Here is a 22,854-nt window from a genome sequence, read left to right on the forward strand (position 1 = left end):
TTTTATTAGTGCCACATAACTGAATTAGAGTTGAAAACATTAAAAACCGGTTGTGGCACATCCTGGCGTATCTCTGGTACCATTTTCAGCTAAACTTACGAGTGATTGGTATCTTTCAATTGACGGCTACCATAACAAAGGCTACTGTAAGACCTTAGTACCTTAACTCGCTTAAAAAATATACAGCTAGATATGTATACATAGTAAAATGAAAGCAAAAATATAGGCCCCTATTATGAGTTGCATTCGATTTTCGACTGTGGTCGAAAGTGCTGAGCGAACGAATTCGATGAAGAATAGCGCTATTGTGAATTTCGCTTGTTTAGGTTGTTCACAATAGTATATTTTTCACCGCTGAGAAGCTTTGTTTACAAATCGAGCAAACTAAATATGTATATTTATGTAAATTTGTTCTAATTAAAATGAAGTAAAAAAGAAAGCAAGTTTATAAAAACGTGGTAAAATGAGTACAACGAGTTCTGGTTCAACGATTCGTCAGAGGATGAGAGCTTAGTAAACTGGCCAGGAGTAGCAAATGTTTAACAGAGCTTAAGTTTATTAGTCTTTCGAATATATTTTGATATAAAATATATTTAAGAAATTTGTCTACAGTTCATTAAAAAGTTCCGACCATCTAAAGAGGCGTTTGTGAGCCAAATCTATTTAAAATATTTTAAAACTATCAACAGCGCTACGATTTTGTTCTCAGAGGTCGTGCCAACAGAGTATTGGGATTTTCTTTCACAAGTAAAGCAGCCTTTAGAGCTTGTGTTTAGTATTCACGATGTTAGAACTGCATGAAATTAATAAAAATTGTTTAAAATTAGTGTCTAGCCGCCAAAATGTAAGAAAACATATACAAAATCATACATTTTTCACAATTTCCTAACACTTCGCTACACCATCGAAAGCAAAATTCTGTTCGACAGAAAATTCGATACTCAACGAAAATTTCGACTCGCTTGCATAGCTCATAATACGAATTTCACTTTCGATCTTCGATAGCCAGCGAAGATCGAGAATCGAATGCAGCTCATAATAAGGGCCATAGTATGTACCTATTTTGAAATTATTTTACATATTTGTATAAAATCTCGGTGTGAAACCCGCGGGTAAATATTTAAATACACAAATATCTTGAGAATTTTTTGTTTTTAAATTTTCGTTTGACTCTGTTTTATGCCAATTCTTCGGCATAGCTTTTTTATTTAAATTAATGACAATATTAACAAAAAGTTTTGTAATTAAATAGTAGTATGTATGTAGTGTAGACTTGCATACTTAAATGAATTTAAATTAAAAAATAAGCATTTAAGCATATGAATTTGTTGTTGGCTTGATAATATAATATTATACATACAAATATATATACTTAACTAACTAAGCAAGCAACAAATAAAAAATATGAGTTTTCAGTGCTAGCTTATACCTTAGTAACTCGGCTTAAATGAAGTTTAAATCCCTATTATTTGTATAATAACAATTTGTTTAGAAGTATACTGCAATTAAACTAACACTGAAGAAAATGTTCCTTATAACTATACCCAAAATGGCGCGTTCCGTGTTACGCTTGTGTGCTTATCTCTCTGTCTAACACATTAAATTTATATGAGCCAGAAGATGACAAGTTGATGGGCGTAAGGTCAACCACGCTTATTTGGACATGGTTGTTAATGTACCGCTTAGCCAAGGAAATACCGAGCGACTAGCTACCATTTATCCTTTTATTTTCTTTCACAAAACAAGTAATTCTTAAGCGTAAAACAAAACCGAATTCAATTCTCAAATAAAAATTTAGATTACCGTTAATTTCTCATCATCCAATGATCGGATCGAAACCAATTTGGTATGGGAGGTACCACCTTAATTATAGAAATCGGTTAACGTAATCCAAAGCTATGCGGTAACATATATAAGAAAAATATACATCATTAATTAAAATTTTTGTATAATTTACAACTTTTCTTGCTTGATATTTAAAATTTTTGAATTGTTTGCGTTATAATGCTTCATTCCGTGCTTCTATGTTTTATTAAATTTTTTTTCATTAACCTTGCTTGATTTGCAATTTGTATTTCTTAAACCTTTTAATATTAAATTTAGTTGCATTTCATAATTTCCTACAGCGTCAAGGTATCAAAAGCATTCGCTACTCCTCTGCATCACTCTGCGCTACGTCAACTTTACTTTACTTAATTGTACAGTAGCATACAAACTTAGATAAAAAGTATATGTATTTAAATTTATTTTTTAAATGTAAAACATTTGTTAAGAATTGCAACTTAACTTCACGTTTGTTTTATAAAAAAGGTTTAAACATCCTGTTGTCGTTCCGTAAACTTAAGCTTGTCGAAAATCACCACAGCCTTCTGGGCTGTCGTTAATAGATATCTAACTCTTACTATTTCCATTGTCATTATACATATGTGCATACATATAAATATGTACATATGTAAATGCATTGCATTTACACATTTATAATGCATTTATCCTTTCTCGGCTCATTTTAAAAAGATACGTACATACATATATAAATTAGATTACAAAAAAATGTTTTATCTTCACTTTCTATGCTTGAGTGTTTTTGTGTTGATTGATTTTTTTAGTTTTTGTTTATCATCAAAAAATTTTAGTTCAGACGAAAAATTAATGCAAATCTAACTCTTCGCCGAATCAGGTTAACAATTTGTGGGAGGTCTAGCGGGCACATAAACAACGGTGGCGGCGGTGGCATTGACGGCAGCGGCTGCGGCAGCATTCACATTTGCTACTACAAGGCGACGCACAATAGTTTTTGTTGTTGTTGTTGTTGTTGCTGCTACTGCAGACGGAGTCGTATCCCCATGCACCAATTGCAGTTTGTGACTATTCGCTCGAGCAACATTTCGTTCAGCTGCAACAGTTCGCAACAAAGCAAGGTCCTCTTCATAAGGACTACTATTATCGTCCTCATTGTATTTTATCTCATTACTAAGTAGTGTAGCTGCTTTCGTTTCGCATATCGCATTGACATTAATAACTTCTCTAGCATTCACTGTTTCAAAGTTTGTATTGGTCGCGGTTTCCGCTGTCGCAACTGACGTCCCCTCTGCATCAGAGGCATCAACTTCGTCAACAATGTCCTCATCGGCGTCGTTATCGTCACCATCACCATCGCAATCGGCGTCGTCCTCATAGTCAACCGAAGCCGTCACATCCGTCCCAACCGCATCGTCGTCGTCGTCGTCATCATCCTGCCTATTTCAATCGATCTTTGTTTGACAATAGAGCTCCTTGAGTGACTTCAGTTCTTCAATGAGCGCTTTATTTTGGTTCTCAAGCACCGCCACCCGATTCTCCAGGCACTTTATGTACTCTTTCTTTTTACGCCGGCACTCACGCGCTGCCTCACGATTCTTTTGTAAACGTATCTCACGCTTTCGCGTTTGATCCTCGGCTATGCCACTATTATCTGTAGTGAACAAAAACAAAGAAAGTACAAAATAAGTTTCTAATATGCTAATGCATAGCTATAAATAATTAAATTCTCTAAAGAACGGCTCGAAAAAACGCGCTCATTGCACGTTTTGGTTAAAAATTTTAAAGAAATAATCAATTCTAAAGTAAATACAAAAATAATTGGAAACGTTCTTTACTGGTATTGTATGGAATCCTATGAGGTATGTAAAATGTCGGCGCGTTATCCGGCGGCAATTGTATTAGTGTGCCGCTTGTGTTGCCCCCCGTGCCCGGTAACGTAGATAATCCACCAGTCTCTGACATTTGCAAAGTCGCTCCACCTTTATTAATCGTTATCACATACGATCAGATCGGATCGGATCGGTACAAATCAAATTCACACAATCATTGTCATCACGTCATCGATAAAACCATTGAAAATCGATCAAATATACCGATTACACCATCGCCAGTAATTCGTTTTGTTTCAAATCATAATTCGAATTCAGTTTTTTCATTCGTTTGTTTGTTTATTTTATTTTTTATTGCATGTGTGTTTGGCAATCAAAGAGTGTCGGGGATTGTTGAAAATTAGCAACATGTCGCATAGCCATGATTACAAAATTTTATTGTACAAGTTTGGATTGCATCGAGAGTTGAGAAGAGGCGAAGTTGAAGTGTTGGAGTAGGATTTTTGGAAAAAGTCGAGAATAAAATCAATAAACAAATTATTAAGTTACTCACTTACTGACTGACATACTACAAAAAAGTTTAGGATTCCTAACACTTTTTGTGCAAACCTATGTACACGAATTTATGAATAGTATGCATTGCACCTTAAATATGAAGATTTTATTTGGTTTTAGGTACGCTTATGAGAATATGTAATTATGTCTAAAAAGCCTTAAATTTAATGTTAGTGCTTTCCTATATGAATATAGGTTTTTTTTTTTGTTTAAGATTGGTTGATTTGAGCATATCGATATTTAGTGAATGGTTGGTAACATTCGATGCAATGATGACAGCAAGTTTATCGGCCTCAGTAACAGGCAGGCAACACGTTTGAATTGACAAACAATTTACAGAGCGCAAAACACACACATGGCAGACAGTGGCAGAAACTGTGAAACAGAGATAGAGAGAGAGAGAGAGAGTGTAGGGAGAGAAGCAAATTATGGACAGAGACACAGTGAATTTAGTGAGACAGGAGCCAATAGTGAAAACGTCGCGATGAGAGAGACGCATGTACAAACATGTAGATATGTATAATGAGAAAATACACGCATTTGTTACGGCTTTACAATGGCATGGCATTATTGTTTAAATCGAGTTAAATTACAAAGAGCAATAGACCAACATTGACATGATGTGAGCGCAAATAGCGGTGTGCTTGTTAGAGAGAGAGAGAGAGTGCGCGATATTTGAGGCGATACTGCAAAGTTGTTTTAATAAAAAAAAAATACAGGTTTTTTATTTAAAAACTTCAACAGTGATGCAATTGTTGTTTTCTTCACGCTGGTTGCATATTTCCGAAGTGGAACTTTTGAGTTATTATAGAAAAAAAAATAAAATCATAAAATAAACCCTTGGCCGTCCTAGAGATGATAATCTCGCTGAGAATTAGACACACCCACGCAAACGAAGAACGAAATTTTTAAGAAAGAATATATTACCCTCTTTTTTTAGGGTACCTATCGCTCGCTTGTGGTCGTGTCCACGTCAAAAAATTTGGTATTTAAAAAAAAAAACACAATCAAAAATATTAAAATATGACCTAACATAGGACTAATCCCTTTCGCCGGATAATGCTTTTGGCTTGTTTTATTGCATATGTATTAGGGTGGTCCTTAAAAATACCAACATATTAGTTTTGTTATACATAGATACAAATTAAAGACAAACGAAAATTTCAAAATTTTAAACAAAGTTTTAGGGTTTGAAAAAATTTAAAGTTTTTTAAATAGCAAAAATTCTACAAAATTTCAACATGAAATCTGATAAATTTGACATGTTACTGAAACTTATTTGTAAAAATTCATAAACTCGCTGAGTTATAGCTTGTCAAATTCAAAATTATCGAGATTTAAAAAAAATCTATTTTTCAAATACTCGTAGTGGACCCCCACATTGTTTTTTAATTTTGAAATTTTTGTGCATGTCTTTATTTCGTAAGAAACAGTCATTCGAACGGCATTACAATTGTTATTAATAGATTCACTTTCCAATTCTAAAATCCATAACGAATTTCAAATTTTAAAAATATCTATTGGAGATAGAAAACGATGGTGGAACATTACTTCCCGACAACGGAAGCGGGTTCGAAAAAATTTCGATCTCATTGGCGATGATTTCACAGAAATGTCGTATCGAATCAGTGAGTTCTTGTATAGAAAATACTGGCAACGAACTAGGCATCCATGTATTAAAAAATTGGTACATAAATTCTTAGTTTAATTAAATTAATTAAACTCTTAAAATTCACCAACATCTCGAAACTATTGCTGAACTCTAAAAATGTGTTTGAACATTTATTTCGGCTTTCAATATTTACGGGTGTAACGGTAACCCTGAATATATTTTTCTTACTATTAATGTAAAAACTATTTTTATTAACCACGTGCTTAATCCATTGCTGGCAATCCGCAGGCCCGGCTTCGAGCCCAGTTTCCGACCAACATCAAAAATAAAACAAAAACAATAAAAGTTCCTCTTATAGCGGTCGCCCCTCCGAAGGTAATGGCAAACTTCCGAATGTATTTCTGGTATGGAAAACAGCTTTCCATAAAAATACAATCGCCGTTCGGAGTCGGAGTAGGTCCCTCCCCTTTGTGTGTCAACATCAAGGCGCACGCCACAAATCGTATTTTCATAGTACTAAACTTTGGCTAACTGTCCTGGGTACAAGTATAGTGCTTTTGAAAACTTGAAATTGGGTGAATATGCACCAGTAAATAAATATAAACCGAACTTTGTACAGAGCATTCTTGAGTACTGAGTACTTTCTAGTTCTTGTGAGTACATACTGAGCACTTTGGAGACTCAGTATCGATACTTTTTAAAATCGGGTGCTGTCGAGTTCTGAGTACTGTTACTGCACACAAGCGAGTATTCTAATAAGGCTTACGTTTATTAAAATGCTTAGAACGTGCAAAAATAAATTTATATAGGGTGAGTAAGAGGGAAAACGGCATGCTAGGAGAAATTTAGATTAAACCCAATAATATATATTTTTAAATTTAAATTTTTTTATGTATCTAGCAGTTTGGTCAAAATCGAACTTTATGCCACCGATATTCTCATTCTCAAAGCGGAAGAGTCTAATTTTTATGTACTACACACGCTCATGGATAAAAAAAAAATGGTGTACTACATTTTGACAAGTCTGGGCTATTTTCCTTTTGTTTATTTAATATTTAAAAATTTTGTATATAATTTTAGCCCATTATATAACATCCCCAATATAAATCCACATTGTAAAAAATTATTAAAATTTAATTTCACTAGAATCTCAAACTTTTAAATCAAAATTTCAAGAAAAAAATTCGGTAATAACATAATTTTCGCTGATGCTTTGTATTCTATATAAAAAAAAAAAAAAAAACTTTCTAACATACTTTATATGGAAGAAAATGAGTGGAACCGCCAGCAAAAGAAAGTTATTAAAAACCAACGCGAATTACTAGTCGCTCTTTATTGTACTAAAATTCAAGGAGACTTAAAACTAAGCTGACCAACCGTCCTGCTTTGAGGAGAATTGTCCTCCTCAGACGTGATTTGTCCTCCTCAAAAATATTATCCTTCTCTGTCCTCCTTTTGAGCGAAAATGTTCTCCAGATCCAATTACCATGCGAATTACGAACAAATCGCTACCGTCTCTAATTTTTATCGGAAATTTATCGAAGCCAGTTCACAACTGGCACTTTTTCTGAGTACGAAAAGTAAAGTTTGTACATTACCAATTTAATACGGAAACTTGTAAATTTTTAGCAATAACTTACATTTTGCATACATTTTGTAGCGTAGAAAAACAAGAAAACTGTCAAATCAAATTAAGAATTTGCCCGTGGGAATGGGGTAATTCGCGATCGTAATTGGGGGAGCGAACAAAGTAATTCACGGTGCAGTGGCAAAGCCGTATTACCCTTTACAACACTGAAAGGCTAGCAAACACGGGTCTTCACAATCGAAAATTATTGTCTACCATATGTTAGTTTTCCTGGAAATTTTGCCACTTATTCTTATTACTTTAAACGAGTAATTCTTGTATGTATATAATAGGGTGATCCAAAATAACTAACCTATCGAATTTGTGGCCTTAAAGTTACCTGTTTACTGAGAAGGAAATTCTGAGATTTGGACAAGTTTTGATTTCAATTTTAAAAGGTGTCGGTGGGCACTTGAAATTTTCTATGAAAATAACATGTAAAAGAATTTGTTTTCATTAAAAAAGTTATAACTTTTGAACCCTTAAAAAAGTCATAAAAACGGGATACAACTTTTTTTCTGGGCATATTCTTGTAGGGCACTACATTCTCTAAAAATTACACTGAAGTTGGTTGTCTTAGAGACGATTAAGAGTATGTATTAAATATGCTAATGATATTGCTGAACGAGGTATAGCGTTGGTACAAAATTGTAGTCGAACTTTGATGAAAGACGAAGAACAAAAGCAATTTCTTTTGCAAGCAATACAATTACAATTAAATAATTTAAAAATAAATAGTCAAAACTTGTTAATATCAGGCGATCTTATAATTATGCAACGCAGTGTACTAATAACTTGTTTGACTTGTGTTTAGAGAAACTTTGAATTGTTAATTTATTTGTTATTTATGTGTTAAGACAGAAATTTTTTTTTATGTGGAGAATCGGTCCTTCTGGAATGTAAAAAATTTCTGGTCACCTTATTTAAAACTGCATACCAAAATAACTTCTAAGAATTCTAATTAACAATTTGAAATTTTTGGCGAAAATCGTTTGAATTCACTTAATTTAATGGGCTATAAATTTTTGAAATGTTGGGGAAAATTAAAAAAATGTCAGTTTTTCTAATTTTTGTACAAAGTTTTAAATACATTTTTATAAGTACAAAATTAATAAACATTAAATAAACAAAAATTCACAAAAGCATACAAATTTTGCACCTCTTTTTTTTATTTGTCCACGAGTGTAGTGTATATCCAGAAAAATCCCCAAAGCTTTAGAACTCTGCCATTCGTTCCATTATATCTGGCCATAAGAGGGCATAAAGGAGCCGAATTAAAAAAAAATCCTCGACTACATGGTGATTTAAAATGGATTCGTGAAATCAATTAACTAATCAAAACAAAATATTTTAAGGAAATCGCAATTATTTCTCTTGATTTCCATCGTTTGTCTGTTCTGTGTACGCTTCGAATTTTTTAAAAGCTTTTTGCGAAAACTTCATTATCGTGAAGAGACTTTGCAAAGTCAGCAGCAACCGGATTATTATTTCATATAATTTCTTTTTTTTTAAATGTTTCGACTACTGTAAGGCTCTCTTCTCTTCAATTGTATTAACAATGAAATCACAAACATACATACATACAAACAAATAAACAAGCGTTAAAAAAGAATTTTCAAAGATGACTAGATGACTGCACTCAAAGTGGAATGGAAAGAATACAATACGATGATGATAGCCAGCCTATGATGATACGATTATTAATACATATTTACTGTAATGTGTGTAATTAACAAGAATACATTTTTACAAAGACACAAAAACAAATATTTAAAAAACACATATTTGAATATATAAATAATGGTATGCATATGACAGAATGATGCTGAGCAATGGAAATAGACAACTATATGTATACATGTACATATGTACATACATATGTACTTATATGGATAAAGATAATGACGGGATGACACTGAAGTAGTTTTACACATACAAAGTTGCAGCGATGCACGGCAACTTGAGTAAATTTATGTTTGTTAAACGAATGCAAATATGTTCACGAAATAATTATTTTGTGAATTCATACAGTGATGCTGGATGCTGGCGTTTATGATGATCTTGATATATGCACGATTAAAAAGGTGGACAGAGCTGGTAGATTTAGCTATGATTAAAATGATGATAAGGCACGGCACGTAGTACACGAGAGATCGATGCGCAGTACATTGGGATACATACACACATACATACATAAGCCAGCAGGAATTCAAAATCCTGCGTTTTTTTATAACTTCCCGTTTAAATTCAATAAAAGAAAATTTGCCTAGTCCAAAAGAGGCATAGCAAATTCGATATGGCCGTCGATTTGCTTTTGGCTAAAACACTTTAATGAATTTATAAATAAATTCCACTTAAATATATTTATGTATGTATGTATCCGCCTATATGTACATATGTTTTTCCTAATCGCGCTGAGCATTGTGCACTTTTATGATTTTAATACAAATGCAACATTCTGAGTCAAGGTACTTTTGATGAGTCTGAATGAAATTATTAGTATGGCATATATGTACATACAGTGTGTTTGAATAAAAAGTAAACCAACACATGGACTATAACTATAATATATTAAAATAAATTTTTTTTTACAATAAATGTATATGCATGCTCACCCGTTATATCAGGTCCACTAATTTCGGTGAATATTTTATGATATGATGGTCTTCGTGTGAGCTCTATTCGTCGCTGCGGCGAATCATCATCAGTAAGACTATCCTCGCTATTCGTATCGAGGTGTTGTGTATTTGGTTCGGGTTTGATCTTACATTGAAAATTTGGAGGGAGCTAGGTCAGTAATTGAGGATAGTTAAATAGTTTTTAAAGTCGCCAATTCACACAAATAAACAGTAGACAGAAACAGAAAAAATTATAGAATTAAAAATTTTTTTAAGCGTTAAATAATTTTAATAATCATATTCATATATCGACTCACTTGCACACCACTGCCTGATGTTGTATGTATGACCGTTGTACTCGGCGCTTTATTCACATATAGTACACCTTTGGGCCCTGTCGACGCCGGCGACACCGCAGGTACCGCATTTGTGGCGGCTGTTTGAATGACTGACGACTGATTGGCTGCCTGAATTACAGACTGCATTTGCTGATGGTGACGATGTTGATGATGTGCAACAAACAAAGTAATATTAAAAAGAGATAACAGCAATTCAATGAATTGAAAAAAGCCTAAATACCTGTAGACTGTGCACTGGCGCTAACGGGTATTGTACATTCGCAGCTGTGCCCAACACAGGGGCCGCACTCGCTGTGGGCGGTGCTGCGATTGAATTCGAGGAGTTGTTACTTTGGTGCTGTGTTGAGGTGGTCGTCAAATTGTGACCTTCCTCAATATTGTTCGAGTTTCCGTTCTCCTCACCGATGCTGTCCATTTTTTCAATTTTCAACAGCACCGTCACGTCTTGCGACAACTGCTTCAGCTTGACAAATTTTATTTGTTATTAGGACCACCCAAAAAGATGCAAAAGCGTAGTATTAATGCTACTACGAAAAGCAAAACTATTAGTGATTGAGGCTGACTAATATCGTCCTTTGGTGCGGTTAAAAGTTTCTTTGATTTGGTTGTTTTAACTACTCACTGCTGATCTCTTCTAAGAGTGGTTGGTGGTAAGCAAACGGAGTACGTAATGCCTGAAGTGATGTTATTGCATCCAGTTCAAGATTGAGCTGAAAATAAATACAAATACATATACATTATTAAGAGATTTGTCAAGATGTCACTTGTATATTTTTTAAATTTAGAGCAAGGAATCCCCAATTTTTAACTGACTTCACAAAAAAGAAAAGGTTATCAGTTCGTCGGAATATTTTTTTTTATGTATGTTACCGCATAACTTTGGGCCACGTTAACCGATTTCGATAATTCTTTTTTCCTCGGAAAGGTGGTACCTCAAGAGTGGTCGCATACTAATTAGATCCCATAATTTGATCGTGAAGAAATTAAATTTTTATATGAGAATTGAAGTCGGTTTTGTTTTTTGCTTAAAAATTGCTTGTTTTATTTTTTTTTTTGATATTTTAAACAGGTATGAAATTGCCAAAAAGATATTTTTATCATCTCAAATCAGTAAGTACCACTTCGCCTACCCATTTAGATAAAAGCAAGGCACATAAAATAGGTAGCAACATTACGGCCAAAACAAGAAACTGCGTGTTTTTCTTTTGTTGATTTTGTCCTCTTTAATTAAAAAACGAAACGTAAAATATAAACAAAAATTACAATTCATGGATACCTTCGAGTGAAAAAATTCAAAATTGCAACCCTTCTGCTGCTACCTACTCTATGCACCTTAGTTAAAAGTCTGTTAAGCCAAACGTACTACGGAACCCGCTGAACAAATTAAATAAAGATCCCTTTATAGCGGTTAGTTCATATTAAAACGACGACAATTTATTTACTACTTGATGAAGCTAAACTAAATACTAGTTCGATCGAGCGTTTGGGTTCGGTTACCGAACAGTTCGACCATGAAGTTCGGGTTGGGATTCGATTCGGGTTCGGCCTAAAATGGCCGAGTAATTTGACCAAAAAAGTTGTAAAGAAAGTTTTTTCAAATTATAAAAATTAAATTTTTTTTTAAATTTGAGTGCCTTTGTAGCGTTTCTGTAAGTTAATTTTGTTGCTGTTTTATGGAAACTTTCTTATTTCTTGTCGTTCCTTGAATTTTATTTCCTGCCCGAAGTTTAAATGTCCTATACAACGTTTGGCAATGTTAAATTTTTAAAATTGCTTTGTACAGGAGCGTGTGTGACAACTTGGCTTGAGGCCGAACATAGCTGTAAGATAACAAAAATTTATGTTAACCAGCCAGCATGTGTGTCGAGCGGTTGTTCAAGCGTTTACACGATCGAACATCAATGGCCACGCCACCATGCTGTCACACATGTTTGATCGTGTAAACCCCGCTATTCGCTGTGTGATCAGCTAAAAAGCGCTTTCAGAAATTTTTCCTGCAATTCGCCTTTCGGAATGAACTTCTTTCGAAATACAATTTACATGCAAGGTGTAAGTGCTCATGCAACTCATTTCTGAAATGTCTAACATGCTCTATAGTGTTAATTAAAGCAAATGCAGTGGCTCAAAGCAATCCGATTTGTAAATTTTATAAGCCCAAATATAATAGGGGTGCTTGGAACATTTATTCGAAGGTAATATCGCTTTGTACTTCACTGAGTAAAAGTACTGACTTTTTCAAGCTATATATGTAATTTTTACTCTAAAAATTTCGTATTCGGTTCGGTTTCGGCCAAAAATTCGAGTTCGATCGGACACTACTAAATACCAATACGTAATAATAATAATTATAAAATACACGCACATATACGAAGAGTGACAAATATCACAACACCAAAATGTCTAGAGATAAAAAGTAAGAACGAAAACAAAACTTTGTCGGAGCCTGGCGCTGCAGCGAAATTGGTATCGCATAACTGGCTACAACAAACTTCATTTGTCACAACATGAGTCACCCACCAATACCAACCAGCCTATAGTAGCGCGCCATTTCGACCGATCACACATCAACCAGCAAAGCCAGCCACTTCGTCGCATACACTAAAACGCTTAAAGCAACGTCATATTTAATCGGCAGTCACGCCGGCTGCCAGGCACATCGTCAATGCTTTGGCGATCACCTAAAGTGGCTGAGTGACTTCGAATTCGTAACGAATATTCGTGCGCGTAGAGGGCAATTATTGGCGGCAACTAAAATCGGTGGTTGGTTGCGGCGGCTGTGACGGAGCCGCTACTGCGAAACGGCCAGTTCACTGCCTTTTAATCAACAACTGAAATAATATTACGTCCAATATCATGAATAATAAAAGTAGATGTGTTCGTATGTATGTATGTGCGCACATTAGAATGCCTCACGAAAAAACTTTACGGCTTTCCACCAATTTATCTCATTTCATTCCGAAGATGCCTTTAAAATGAAAAATGGATAAAAATGACTTGGTTCGTTTAACATAAAATATTAATTAAACATTATTAATTTTCAAATGTTGGCAGAAATGTTGAAAAAGTTTAATTAAAATTACTGTTGAAAAACTTTAATTAAAATTTCTGTTGAAAAACTTTAATCAATTTTTCTATCTTCTCAGACCGTTAACGATATCATTCTTTTCAGAAAAAAAAACGTTATTTTATTGGGTACTTCCAGTATGAACCGGCTCACGAAGGCTGCTTAATTGAGCCAAATTGAGGAGTATTTTGCTGGGAATTATAAAATGTATCCGAAGTACTTGAATTAATTTGAGAATTCCCTTAAAGAAGGGAAAGCGATTTTTATTTGTATTGAACAGAACATGATTCTATAATAGATGGTTGGATAACCTGACAGCTGCCTCGCTCCCGCTCGCTGCCTTAGCCTGGCTTGCCTGTTTTTATAACTACATACATATATAAACTAGTACTTAGATGAAAAGTTTAACAGGCAACAGTGGCAATTGTATGTTTTCTTTACAGTATTTATAAAAAAACCTTAAGGCATGAGTTTCGCCGAACAAATAATGCTTCAAGGCGAAATTGAAATTTTTTTCGCCCTTAAATAATTAGGTTTTTTTTAATATCTAGGTATGTTAAATTAAAATACATCAATTTGCATGAAAAGCTAAAGATTAATTAATTTATAATTGATTTTTTTTTAGTCGAAAAATACACACAAATAGACTAAGTTAATTAAAATAACTTATGTAATTTCGAAGTTAACGCTAAGAAAATTCATAAATGTTATTTTCTTAGCGTTAACGCACATTACTAGCGTTAACTTCGAAATTACTTAAGTTTTTCTGATTTACCTAGTCTCTTTATGGGTACTTTTAACTAATACTGCTGGTTTTTAAGTCAAAATTCGATTCTAATTTAATTTTTGGTTTTTCATGCAAATTGCTAAAAATCTTAAAATATATATGTATGTCAACAATAAAAAACTCGACGTGCTAGAACAAAACCCAAGATGCATTTTAATTTAACATACCTACATATTCCAAAAAATAACATAATTATTGGAGGGGGAGACAACATTTAAATTTCACACGCCTATGTCCAATGTGCATATGTGTATACCTACATATTTACTGAGCCAATCTGCAAAAAATCTTTACTAAAATGAAACAACCAAATCAAAGAATGCGCATAAAACGACGTCGATCTGAAGGTAAAACTGGAATGAGGGGCAAGTGGTATGAGCGACATATATACTTTCATATGTACATATGTATGTATGTATGTATGTATGCATGGATATACAGTAGAGACTCGGAAAAGTTAACCAGTTTGTTTTTCGGCTTATTAACTTCTATGAATTATTAACAGTTTAAGGACCTTAATGTTATTTGAACAGTATATCTAAATAAATGTGAAGTAATAAAACGACAGTGCATTTACGTATGATTCATTGATATTTCATACCTTTGCCCCATTGTATTTTGTACAATGTCTTATTAAAAACAAGAAATATGTAGTTATAAAAAAATGCATTCGGATGACCCTTAATTGGTCGTAACCCTTTTTTGAGTGATGCGTTTGTCAAAATGAGCCTCCATTTACTATATCTGAACTTAGCTCGAGGAGTTGGGAAATGTATTTGAGATTTGATCAAAATCAAATTTAGAAAAAAAAAACACTCACAACAGTTAACCGAAAAGTTAACTTTTTAGGGTTTCCTGTGGTGGCAGAAACCTAGTCAACTTTTCCGTGGTTTTTAACTTTAGTGAGTCTTAACATTTCTGAGCCTCTACTGTATTTACATACAAAGAAATCCAAATCCAAGCTGCTGAACGGGCGCTTAAATATATATACATATCGTCACCTGAAATGCAACATCGTATCGTAACTGAAATGTAAAAAGTCGTGACTAATAATTTTTTTTTATAAAATTATGTGGGAGTTGTTATTCGATGAAATATGAGGGACATATCAATCAAAAAGTGAATTTTGATATTTTTATTAAACACGTATTTCTGCATTTCAGGTGACGATATGTATGTATGCCTGTATACAAAATTTTAAATTTTGATAAAAATTTTTTTAATCCTTAATTTTTTTTATAAAGTTTGAAACTGTGGTTATATGGCTTTGGTTAAAGCTTAGACAATATTTATATAGAAACGTGACAAAAAAATCTAACTCGAGAAACATTATGAATATTTTAAAAAATCAGCACGTGGTCACTTGCTTGAGTCACTGTATGTCGATGCTCACCATTGCTGCGGACACGTCATCAACATTTCGTTTGTCTCATACAAACATTTATGTTTTATATGTACATATGTACTTAAGTATGTATGTACATATGTACATAAGTATGTATGTACTTAAATACAAATTTCGATCACCGCACAAAACCGAAACAATTAAACTTAAAAAAAAAAAAAACTGAACATGCATACATCTATATGTACATAAATTATAAACGTGTAACCATTTTAGGTGTGTAAACATTTTTTCAAGAATGTTGACTTTTGACAAAATAAAAACGTAATGTCTGGGAACCAATAGTTGGCAGATGTCGTCACCAACAGCAATCATAATTGCTTATCACATTTGTTTCTGCGATCGATTAGTACATATGTACATACATATGTATTTATATTAAATAAAAACCTTGCTTCATCACACCTTTCATGAACATCAGAAAATTTAACTTCAAGCATTTTGTACCTCATATCTGAACAATCTCTTCCACGGGAGCTATATGTTGTAGTGGTCCGATTTTGCAAAAATTACCAGTGTGTGACAGTGATTCAAATCCTGGAAACTATCCTTAATAAGCAAAACCCCATGCACCACCTTTTCTTCCACTTTTAAGCCGATTTTAAGTAACCAAGAAAAAGCTGCCAGTAGGGTGTCACTCGTAAACTTTTGCGAATCTTTAACCCTGCAATATAATCTCGCATTTTTTACTTAATCCTAGAGTGCTCGCACAAAGAGCAGGTTGCCGCCTTTAAAGTAAGACTGGAAATCAATAGAAAAGTAACTCTTGCCAACAATGCACCTGCTAAGCAATTGAAGATCAGACTCTTCGATGAAAAAAGCCCCGCTGCTTACTAGTCTCTCATTACGCCCGTCATTTTACAAGACACAGCAACACGAACGGTTTCGAATAACGAATAGAAGCCCTTGAAGGCTTTAAAGAAAACTATTCCTTACAAATGATAAGGATGATGCGCTTTACGAGTCGCAGGCCCACTAAACTGACAAAAATTCGAATCGAATTGGAGGAAATTTGCTAGTTTTTTTTTGTCTCGGAATAGATCGGCAAATGGTTTTAGTACATTTATACGACGTTTTATATAGCATTTTACGCTGTTCATCGCACAGCTTACATATGTACATACTTACATACATAGTATATATCTATGTACTTACATATCGTTACCTTAATATAGAAAGGCCCTGACTCACATTTCTGTTCTTCAAACATAGTTTGAAAATTTAGCGGAAAGCAAAGTTCTGCAGATGCGAATTTCGTCGAAACTACTGATTTTTATTAAAGATAATATTTTATCTAACGCTGTAATATTTGTTTTCAATTTCTATTAGATATATTGTGAGCTATTTGACAGATTTTATAGAAACCTGGACTCGAAATGAAAATGAGTTATGAGTTTCTATATTAAGCTAACGATATGTATGTACGTATGAATGCTCGCTTTCCGCATCAGTTGTCGCTTTTATGTTTTCTGCGTGATGTATTTTCATAAGGTGACGTCATGAACACCAGCATTAAGAAGGAGAAATCAACAGCCATACGGTAAATGTTGTGTTGAATGGGTGTGCACACAGCCAACCAACAAGCAGTGAATTGTTAGAAGTCGCATACCAAGTTCTCAACTTCCCAATAAACATTTTTGTTGAATCTCAATTTGAGATGCATTTGAGAATCAGTCCTTTTCTCAAATCTCAAACGTTAGTTCTCAAACTCATCTCAATTAACCGTTGATAGCGTCCTCAGAACAAAAGGCACATTTTTAGTATGGTATTTTCCATGATACAAAAAAAAGGTAGTTTCGCTCAATGATTTTGGTCGCCATGTTAGCCATTTGACTTTTGTTGGCATTATGACATCTCTATCAAAATCAAACTACCAGCTAAAAAAAAAATAATTATTTTTCAACTGCCTTTGAAAAAATCTCAAACATCAGATCTTAAAACGAAAAATCAGTCATTTTAATAAATAAAAAAACGGCCTCAAGCTCAATAAAATTGTTGAATATAATTGTTATAAGGCCATAAAATAACAAAAAAAAACAAAAAACAAATAACTTAAGGACCAGCACACCTAAAAAAAGTTAAACATTCTAAAAATAGAGTTATTAACGAAAACCAACAAACCAACAACTACATGATAATTAATTCGGACTTAATCCGGATCAACTTCAGTTAATTCCCGAGTTAATCCGGATCAACTGCAGTTAATTCCCGAGTTAATCCGGATCAACGTTGCCGTCTGTTTATGCTTTTACTCCCCTCCAAGAGATCATTCCAAATAACAATTTTGAGTGAATTAGCTTCATAAGTTACTTTTTGTTTGATACCACAATGTTTAGTTTGCCCACTATATTTCTGCAATCGCTTGGAAGACTCGGAAAAGGTTCGCTATTTCATTGCTGACAAGAATTGTCCTCAAACACTATTCTATGCGACTCGTTAATGAGATGACGAGAATGCTATTCTACATATATGTATGTAACTCGCCGAACAATCTTCCAAATGCTGGCTGGGATTATAGCTCTTTTTGGGTGCCTATACACGTGCTATTCTCTAATTTGATTTTATTCATACATACGCGCATACATATTTACACTTGTATGTGCGACATTAGCATTTGGCAGCTTATCGCAAAAGTGTTCGGCTGTGCAAAACTTGATGCTTATGGCGTAAACGTTTTTTTAGCCGATTTGACATTGTTTGAAGAAACGCTAAAAGCCACCAGTGACGTAATTTTCTATTTGATTGCGATTTTTTCATAAGGATTTTGATAAATAGTGACATACCCTGCTTGAGAACTTGAGCATTTACTGTGTTTACATATATTTATTTACTTATATCGGTAAATATTAATTGGGCATGCAATTCTTACCTTAGTAATGCATCGTTGAAAATTAATGTTACATTTCTATTTAAGGTTTCATTTAACTGTTATTACTTACACTGCCGGAACAAAGTATTGGCACAGCAAATTTTTCACAATATATGCAACAATTTTCATTCTAATATTTTTCCGCTAATTTCGTATAAAAAATTCCACAAAATCTTATTAAAAAGTTGAAAATTTTGATGAAAATTTTCTGAATTTTCGCGAGTTTTGCACAAAGTTTAGGAATTATATTTTTATGTTTTTTTTTTTGTTGTAGAATGAACCATATTTTTATACGAAATTGGCGGAAAAATGTTAGAAGATATTTGTTGCATATATTGTGCAAAATATGCTGTGCCAATACTTTGTTCCAGCAGTGTATGTATGTCGATATTTGATTTTAGCGGCAAAATTTAGTCTTCCGCATGAAAGTTTTGTATGTTTATAAAATGTTTATTAAAATAACATCTTTAACTACAGTTATGGTCAATCTAAACATTTAGAGCGTATGAAAATTCCTAATCCGACTTTAGTTTTTCTTTCAAGTGTCCGCAGTTTTATTAACTGAGGCAGCCAGCCACTTTTGTTGCTATGCTGTAATTATAGGCTTATAACCAGGGAACGGATTTTATGGAAATTGCCTTCTTTTCTGCTAAAGAGATAGAGTATATTCGATTAAGAATGTCCACGATTTAGCTTACCCTGATTGCATATTTGTTGTTGCCTTTTTCAAGATATTTGCCTTTTCTACATTTAATGTCAGTATGCAGCTCTTAAGAAATAAAAATATACAATAAATGCCCAAGAAATTTTCTTGAGTCAAATTTCCTTAAGGCAGTATGGAGTTCTTAAGAAATTTGCTACGCTTTCTAGTACGGTTTTCAGAGTTTTTTTTTTTTGTGAAAAAAGAGCCCAAAGCAACCCATGTTTGTAACATAAATATATGCCTGTTCCATTATTCCTTGAGGAAAGAGTGAAAGAGTTTAAATATTAAATTCAACTTAACTCATCAGTTGATTATAATATGTATTACAATGTTACACGAAAGAGATTTAAGAAGGTTTTTGGTTTGAAAATACTTTTGAAAAGGATTTCTAGCTGTTTGAATAGTCGAATTTAATCAACTATACACAAGTTGTATAAAATATTAAAATATGGGTGTCAATCGAAAAAGATTTATGAAAGCTTTAGTTTGAAAATATCGTTGTTGTTGTTGTAGCAGCATACAAGTTCCCCAAAGGGTTTTTGGGGAGTGTTGCTGGAGTTACAGTCCTTGGCCAGATATAAATCTGGGTCGTTCCGGTTACGTAAACCCGACTGTCGTGGGAACGTTGAAAATATCGTTCATTAGGCTTGCCACATTGTCGAAAAGTCATACCGATCTGACTATGTATATTAAACGAGAAGGAATTTTTTGTGAAGGTCATTAGATTTGCAACGTTCTTTCGAATTTCAAATATGAGCGGGCAAAGTAAAGACCTTAAGGCTCTGTTATGCATACTTGGCATGGCTTGAGAGTTATCACATAAGAAATCTGTTAAATGAGCTCCGCGTGTAAGCGGTTATCCAACGCACAGCAGTACATACGTAGAAGTCTGTTGGTTTTTGATTTCTACGTAAAAATGGTATAGCAGTGCATGCACTGCCAAGTATGCATAACAGAGCCTTTAGCCTGTAGATATGCGATAAGTTTTATTGAAGTTAGAACTTTTTTATTGGTGCAGGGTGATTAGTAATTTGATGATATTAAAAACGCGACACTATGCGAGTCCTATCTTCACTAGAAACGGATTTATATGAAATATGCCACAATATAGTGAATTATAGACTATCAAACAAAAAAACGAAAAATTTTTGTTTTTATTATTTGTTTTATATTGTTTTATTTTATTTTATTTATATATTTAAATTTCCTTCATTTTATTTTCATTTGCTTTATTTTATATCACATTTTTTATTTTACCTACTATTAGTTACTTTAATTTTTAGAGTTGAATTTTATTAAAAAGACAAATACAATTAACTGAAAGCAAGCGAAAATTCCCTTGCTGCGAGTTAAGTTTGGGAATTAACTCTAGGACTTAATCCGGATCAACTGCAGTGAATTCCCGAGATGATTCCGAATTAACGAGTTGATCCGGATCTATGCTGCCGTCTCTCCATGCTTTTAGTCACTTAAATTCTCTGCAGTTCCTCGTTTTTGAGATCCCGAAGAAAAGGGGACGCCTCAATGTTTCTAGTAGCATGGTGTAGCTCACGGTGTCGCAAGCAAGAATTAGCTGCAGTGATAGTCCTCCGCCAGATATATGTATATGTGCTTACATCTGGATGGTTCCGGCTACGTAGAGTTTACTGTCTAGATAATTCCTTTGCAACTAACAATTTGGTTACAGGGGTGACCAAGATTGTGGCTATGAGGTTTTGAAAGTTAAGTGCTATGTGTGCATTAACTCAATGAGAGGGGAGGGATGAATGTATTCAACATAACCATCAATTACCACCTCTGCATGCTTGTAGGCCATGCTAAGTCCCAATGACTTTTGCCGTTCATAAAACTCCGGAAGATTTTTTGGTGGTTGCGTCAAGGCTAGTTCAGCAATTTTTGAATTTCCAGAAACTTAGTACTTCAAGAAGTTCAACATATTGACATTTGAAAAGTGCACAAATTTCTTTGCGTATGCAGCTTTTTTGCACATAAATATGTGTGCATGTGCTTTGCATTTGGTTTGGCTTAGACACTATATTTTGTAAGTTGTCTAAACAGGTGTTTTATTCACTTTTCGATGGCATGTTTGTGCTTAGCTGAGCTTATACGATGCGAAAAGTATAATAGCTCTGAATTGTTTTTACGGCTGGGGAGAGTAGACTTCATCCGCTTTGCAGTCTTTTCAGAATTTCTATAGACATACATACATATGTCGACTAGGTCTGGATAAGTAGGAGTGCAACCTGCTACAGCATCTAGAACGTTACTGCACCAAAGTTACGGTGACTTCACGCAAAATCTGAAGCTTTTTACCTGCTAGAAATAGCGCATAGACTTCGCTTATATCATTTGCGGGATGAAAGTTCATGAATTGTAGGTAGTTTGTTTTAAATTCTCAGCTCCAAAAAACTTCAATTTTAGGATATATGTACGTGCAGCTGCAACAACAATTTTAACATAAATTCAGTTCTAAAGATATTAAATCAAAATTTAATTAAACTTACATTTTCCACTAGTTCTTTTACAAATTTTACCACTGTACAATTGCGATGAAGGAAAACCCAATTCAAGTGAAGGACAAGCAAATGTTTATAATCCCAGTATATAAAAATAATAATTTGTCCTTGAATAACACAAGTATCTATTACAATGGGTTACACAGGTTCGTTGTTTTGCTTAGAGAACAATAATCCGAAATGATTTTTTTTTAGCAAATTCAAAAATAACTACAATTAAAATATTTAAAAATAGTAGAGGTTTACACATTAGTTCAACACAATGCTATAATAAACTTTAAGCGATGTCTTACAAAGACGCAGTAACCTTCCAGATTTGTATTACAAATTTTAGTAAGTACTTTTCACAAATTACTGCACAGAATTAATCAAGCTGCTTTGACTTCGTCATCAATTCCAACTTTTGTAACTTATCACTAGAAATTTGTGAACAGCAGCCGTCAACACTAGTCAGCCACAAGTACATAAAATAGTAAAAAATCTGCGAATTATAATTAAACTATTCATACGTACATACATACATATGTATGTAGATGTCCATAGCTAAATATGTATGTATGTACCTTTGCTTATCACAATTTATGATAACTGATGCATCAGAATAATATCACTGACAACATCAGTTAGAGCAAACAAATAAAATTCAATTGGAAAATATTTGCAACAATTCAACGGCAACAGAAACTTTGAAACTACGTCGACAACTACGACAACGACCACGAAACGAAACTTCTGATGACATCACTAAAATTTAATGCATTGTTGTTGCTGCTGGCGATGTGCCTGCCTTTTCTTGCTTTTGTTGCCGTTGTTGTAGTAATTACTCAGTGCTCACGAAATTGTAAACAAACTCCGAGTTTTGCCTTTGAACATCATTCGCAAGAGCGAGAACACTATATTCACATTCTTTGCACAGTCGCATTGACACATTCATCCTCGACTCGGTCGCGATGGTTAACCGAAAGATGACGTTATAGGAAAATATATTGTTGCTTTTTTGTTTTTGTGTTACATTGAGTGTGTAGTGCAGTGATTACCTAAAAACTTGATTACAATTTCACTGAAGAATAATCGCAGCGAACATTTAAACTGCCTTAGTCACACGACACT

At 33.7% G+C, this 22,854-nt stretch overlaps 1 protein-coding gene across 2 annotated transcripts; it reads right to left on the reverse strand.

Moving 5' to 3' along the window:
* Positions 1-1,947: 1,947 nt before the first annotated feature.
* LOC118733467 (cyclic AMP response element-binding protein B) lies at positions 1,948-22,504 on the reverse strand. 2 transcript variants are annotated; one of them, XM_036462856.1, is made up of 6 exons: positions 22,308-22,504; positions 10,621-11,110; positions 10,359-10,529; positions 10,039-10,210; positions 3,636-3,779; positions 1,948-3,451 (listed from the first exon to the last, which is right to left on the reverse strand). In XM_036462856.1, exons 2-6 carry the CDS (start codon positions 10,813-10,815, stop codon positions 3,243-3,245), a joined length of 891 nt encoding a protein of 296 aa, XP_036318749.1. In that variant the 5' UTR covers positions 10,816-11,110; positions 22,308-22,504; the 3' UTR covers positions 1,948-3,242. The 2 variants fall into 2 exon arrangements, with proteins under 2 accessions (XP_036318749.1, XP_036318750.1); XM_036462857.1 differs by lacking the exon at positions 3,636-3,779 and having other exon boundaries at positions 22,308-22,495.
* Between the last annotated feature and the right edge of the window lie 350 nt (positions 22,505-22,854).

This window comes from Rhagoletis pomonella, unplaced genomic scaffold, assembly GCF_013731165.1.
Source record: "Rhagoletis pomonella isolate Grant_MI unplaced genomic scaffold, Rhpom_1.0 Rhpom_scaffold_00002, whole genome shotgun sequence".
NCBI classification, from domain to species: Eukaryota; Metazoa; Arthropoda; class Insecta; order Diptera; family Tephritidae; genus Rhagoletis; species Rhagoletis pomonella.

Excerpts from the sequence above, each read along its gene's own strand:
- LOC118733467 (XM_036462856.1), bottom strand. The coding sequence starts at position 10,815 with ATGGACAGCATCGGTGAGGAGAACGGAAACTCGAACAATATTGAGGAA. Across the intron at positions 10,530-10,620 it reads CGCCAGTGCACAGTCTACAG|CAAATGCAGTCTGTAATTCA; the intron begins GTATTTAGGCTT and ends CGTCACCATCAG. Across the intron at positions 10,211-10,358 it reads CATCAGGCAGTGGTGTGCAA|CTCCCTCCAAATTTTCAATG; the intron begins GTGAGTCGATAT and ends TTACTGACCTAG.